General features: G+C 37.8%; 1 protein-coding gene across 1 annotated transcript; it reads right to left on the bottom strand.

Moving 5' to 3' along the window:
* Positions 1-2401: 2401 nt before the first annotated feature.
* On the bottom strand, positions 2402-4831 carry LOC108859653 (sugar transport protein 9-like). Its single transcript, XM_018633564.2, has 4 exons — positions 4696-4831; positions 4294-4616; positions 3173-3802; positions 2402-3078 (listed from the first exon to the last, which is right to left on the bottom strand). The coding sequence occupies exons 1-4, from the start codon at positions 4829-4831 to the stop codon at positions 2617-2619; spliced, it is 1551 nt and encodes a 516-aa protein (XP_018489066.1). The 3' UTR covers positions 2402-2616.

Raw genomic sequence — 4831 nt, 5'->3', positions numbered from 1 at the left:
GCTGGTTTGATTTATGTTCATAGAGGACAAAAGACCAGAGCTTTACGTTGAGTGTGCATTGTATATAGATGGAATTCCTTTTGGTCTTCCCATGAGAACAAGGTTTCTTCTCTTTTCTATATATACTTATCATGATTTTGCCTTCCTTCATTATGTCTCTGTTGTGATGTTGTGATGACCTTTGTAGAAGCGTTTTGATGTTTCATATTGGCATATTGCTCTCTTCTTAATTCCAGATTGAACTATAGGGCCACCATACTGCTGGAACAAACTCATCACTGTCTGGAATATAGAACTTGGAAAGTTTAATCCTTCAGAGCACAGACAACTCAAGCTTGCAAGGAGCTTGGATCGTGGCATTATTTTCAGGGATCTCAAACCGAGTAACAACGAGCGAAAGTAAGTATGGAATGGAGTTTTTTTTTCTCTTGGTTTAATTGAAGTTGTGTAGAATGTATATGCCAAATTTGTGGATGAAAGGTATGTGTAGCTTGGTTTACTCTTGAACTTCTTCTTCTTGGTTTACTCTTATAGGATGTTTCAAACAATGTTGGCTTACTTTCTGATGATGGCAAGAGATTTTACAAACCAAAGTGTTTTTTAATTTTTTTATGATCTTTTAATATGTTTTATCTAATAAATAAATTTTATCTTAAATAAAACAATGTTTAATTTGTTTTAAGAATTTCTAAATAAGATACTTGCATTGGAGGATAAAAATTAGAGGTTGCTTAAAAAAAGTGTTTAACACCTATTTATTACTAAAAAAATGATTAAGCACTCCATTAAAGGTGCTAGGGATAATGATGCTCTAATGAGTGATGCACACCCGAAGATGTTTAATCTATTTTATATTAGAATAAAAACTTGACATATTTGAGTTTGCGTTTATCGAAATCATTTTATGAGGTTAGAGGTTTTGGTTTGTTAAAGTTTGTTTATGTGTTTTAGACCAAAACATTTATGTGGCGGCTAAATAAAATCATTGATACGTACGAACATATTGCATTAAACATAGTGCAGGAAAAAAGTTTTAAGAAGTTATTACAGAACCAACAACTATATGGAAAATGATTTGATAGCTGTTAAAGTGCAGATGTATATAAACTAAATCACTAATGAACCGGGAAAAAAGAAAAACTAAAGACGCAGTAAAACCCCTACTAAAAGCAATATACAGTTTTATTTTTCTCCACCTTCTTAAGTTTTGAATGTGTGAACAAATGATTTTTGTCTTGTGTAAAGTAAACAAATCGCTTTTTACACGTTTACTTCCGAAAGCAAAAGAGACTTTCGGTTGTAACTGCACACAACATTTGGTTTAGCTGCTAGACATGGAACAAAACACAAAGCAATTAATCAACGTCTTATGCAATCAATCCCACGAGCGAGAGTACATGTTATGATGGTGATGGGCCTAAATTGGCTCCAGCCAGCACAGATACGGTTTCATAGGGCCTAACCTGCAGTTAACATTTTTAAATGCAAGTGATGCCGCTCAAGCTGCCTTAATCACCCATAGTAAACAAGTAATGTGTTATAATCAAAAAGGTAGAACATCTCCAATCTCAACCTAATGCTGGAGCAAAGAATCAAGACATAGTCAACAAAAAATTGTTTATTCCATAATTTGTAAGAAAAGTCACATTTCAAATCCACATTAAGGACGAAACTTGCGACATAAAATTAAAACATGCAAGTAAAACCAAGAAACTCAAAGAATAGCAAAATATTGCTAGTTGCTACAATGAACATTTATCCCTTCCTTCGAATCTTCAGCATCACGCAAAAGTAATATCTTTCATATATTCTGAATCATATGAAAAAAACAAGACGCACGGGGACATACTATATCTCGAGATTTGTTTAGGTTTCTTGGCTTGTAGTAAGACTGAAAATGTTTTCCTCTTTCAGGATATGAAGAGAGGTTGATGATTGTTAAGATTGATCTATACGCTAGCTAATCCCAAGTTAACAGCAGAATTTAAGGTTTATGGTTTACTGGGATGATAAGGAAGTCCCAAGTAGCGGAAGGGAAGGTGTTATTACAGAGGGCAAGCTTAAGGACTACATTGATGGCCACTTGACCACACAAACTGCTGCTTAATTGGCTCTCTCCCACCAGTATTCCTCAGTCTCTACACATGTTTATTATGTACAAAAAGTCTCTTGAATTTTGATCTTCATGTGTAAATCTAGCAACAACCAAGCATCATAGGCAAGTATATATACATATATATCTATGCTTTATTGCTTCGTTATCTGTATTACTTTTTCTTCAATTAATTAAGTTTTTATAGATCTTTCACTAGATGCATGACTGGTCATTGCAGTATTATGCTCCGTGAACTGGCTTGTGGCATTTTTGTTTGCACCTAGTTTCATTTGGAAGTGAAAGGAATACACAAACAAACTAGAGTAGATGCAAATTAGAAAAATTCTGCTTTTATTGGAATGAAATCAAGTAAAAGAATTCAACATTAAAACTTTTTTTAACAGTTTCCTTTCTTCTTCTTCTTGTCCTCTCGGCCTGAGATTCTCACATCGTGTTGGCTTATTCAGCAACCAAATACAAGTGGCTAAGCAAAACCAGTGCCTAGACTTTTCTTGAAAATCTTAAACCTCCTTGACAGAAGTCTGTTCACTTCCTCCAATAACAGCATCATCTGGGATGTAACGTTTCCAGAAGGGATGCTGCTTCCACACTCTTCCCATTTCTTCAATAGGAACCCCTTTTGTCTCCGGCAGCAAGAAGTAGATGAAGACGGTCATGATCAGGACCATTCCTCCAAAGAAGTAGAAGAGACCAAACTTCATGTGACAAAGCATCGTTAAAAAGAATTGTCCAATGAGGAAAGTGAAGAACATGTTGACAGAAACATTGACGGCTTGTCCCGCTGGTCTGATTTCCAACGGACAGATCTCACTTGGTACTAACCATCCTAATGGACCCCATGACCATGCAAACCCTGCAACGTATATGCATATGAAAGCTAGGACCCAATTTGCTGTTGCAGGTGTCAAGGTCCCTGATCCTGTGGTACCAAACTTCAAGCCAATCAAGGTACCAACAATGATCTACAAAAAATGGATCCATCAAACAACCAACACATGTTAAGAGGTACGCAAGCATCATTACAGAACCTTGAAGCAGTTTTATTTTTTGTTTTACCTGGCAAATGATCATTTGAATGCCACCTTCAAGGAAGAGAATCCTTCTTCCATACCTGTCAACCGCATAGATGGAGACAAGGGTAGAGACAACGTTTACCACACCGGTGATAACCGCAGAGATGAGCGAGGCATCATCAGCGAAACCGAGAGTTTTAAAGAGAACAGGAGCGTAGAACATGATCACATTGATACCGGTGAACTGCTGGAAGAAAGGTATCGCAGAACAGAAAGCAAGAGCAGGTCTGTATTTAGCTTGTAGGAAAAGGTTCTTCCAAGGGTGTTCCACTTTTTTAGCAGCCTCACAAGCATCGCAAAGATCTTGAAACTCCTCGTCGACGTTATCAGCTCCACGAATCTTTTGTAACATCGCTCTCGCTTGTTCATACTTGCCTCTCTCGAGCATTGAGTTTGGCGTGTCTGGCAAGACAAAAGATCCTATGACCATTACAACTGCTGGAACAGCAGCTAGACCTAATGACACTCTCCATCCGTTCTTTGCCATTTGAGATGTTCCATAGTTAATCAGGTTTGCAATCAGAATCCCGATAGTTATAGCCATTTGGAATCCGATGTTGAGTGCTCCTCTGATCTTGGCAGGAGCCATCTCTGAGAGGTAAACCGGAGTAGACTGATGAAGAAAAAGAAAGAAGACCGGTCAGTCATATAGAAAACCAAAACCAAAACCAAAACCAGAAAAGAAAAATAACTAAACCAAAATCAAATTGAGAAACTAATTGTTGGAATTAGGAGGCATTTCAGGTATTAGTTTGGTTCGGATCGGTTATTTCGAATATCATATGATTCAGGTAAAGAGTTTACTATCCATTTAAGAACTAAAAAGAATTAATTGGTTGGGACAGTTCTCAATTGGATTTGATTCGGATAATAAAAGAATCGGCTAAATCCCCCAAAAACTGTGTTTAGGTCTTATTTTATTCAGTTTTTTGGATAATTTAGATAAAATATCGTAATTTCGAAAGTACTACCTAAACAAAAGATTGACCGGTCAGCCATATATAAATCAAACCAAAACCAGAAAAACCAAAAAAAAACTAAACGAAACCAAATTGAGAAACCTATTGGTCGGATCTAAACCACATGAGAACCACGTTGACTCACCTGATTAGCGAACCCAACACCGACTCCAAGCAACAATCTACCGATGATGAGCATCGCAACGTTCCCTGCAAATGCGTTGAATAGGGCACCAATGAGGAAAGCAAGACCTCCAATAAACATGGAGACTTTGCGACCGTACTTCCTTGTCACAACCGAAGCTGCAAAGGAAGACACAAGGGCCGCGAGATAAAGTGAGGAAGTAAACAACTGGAGCAGTTGGTTATCGAATTTGCAGTAAGCAGTCTCGCCCTTAGCGTTGTGCATTTGCCTATCCACTTCAGGGAAAAACTTGCTCAAAAACTCCTCCATTGATGTCACTCCTCCTGCAAAAGAAACCACGTTACATTAACTTGCAACTAGATTGGCCATATAAAAAAACAAACCAGATTTGATTTTACAGACCTGAGATTCCGAGGTCGTAACCGAAGAGGAGACCTCCCATAGCGGCCACAATACATGTGATGATGACAAAGCCGGTGACTCCGCCTTCATAGCTTCCTCCACCACCACCATCTGATACAAAGGCTCCTCCAGCCAT

This window comes from Raphanus sativus, chromosome 5, assembly GCF_000801105.2.
Source record: "Raphanus sativus cultivar WK10039 chromosome 5, ASM80110v3, whole genome shotgun sequence".
Classification (NCBI taxonomy): domain Eukaryota; kingdom Viridiplantae; phylum Streptophyta; class Magnoliopsida; order Brassicales; family Brassicaceae; genus Raphanus; species Raphanus sativus.
Note: the sequence above shows the minus strand (reverse complement) of the source record. Positions and strands in the feature narration are given on the sequence as shown.

What these genes read in the sequence shown, in the direction of transcription:
- LOC108859653 (XM_018633564.2), bottom strand. Translation starts at nt 4,831, where the DNA reads ATGGCTGGAGGAGCCTTTGTATCAGATGGTGGTGGTGGAGGAAGCTAT. An exon ending in TTACGACCTCGGAATCTCAG is followed by an intron (nt 4,617 to 4,695) that starts GTCTGTAAAATC and finishes TTTCTTTTGCAG; the next exon opens with GAGGAGTGACATCAATGGAG. An exon ending in GTGTTGGGTTCGCTAATCAG is followed by an intron (nt 3,803 to 4,293) that starts GTGAGTCAACGT and finishes TTTCTTCATCAG; the next exon opens with TCTACTCCGGTTTACCTCTC.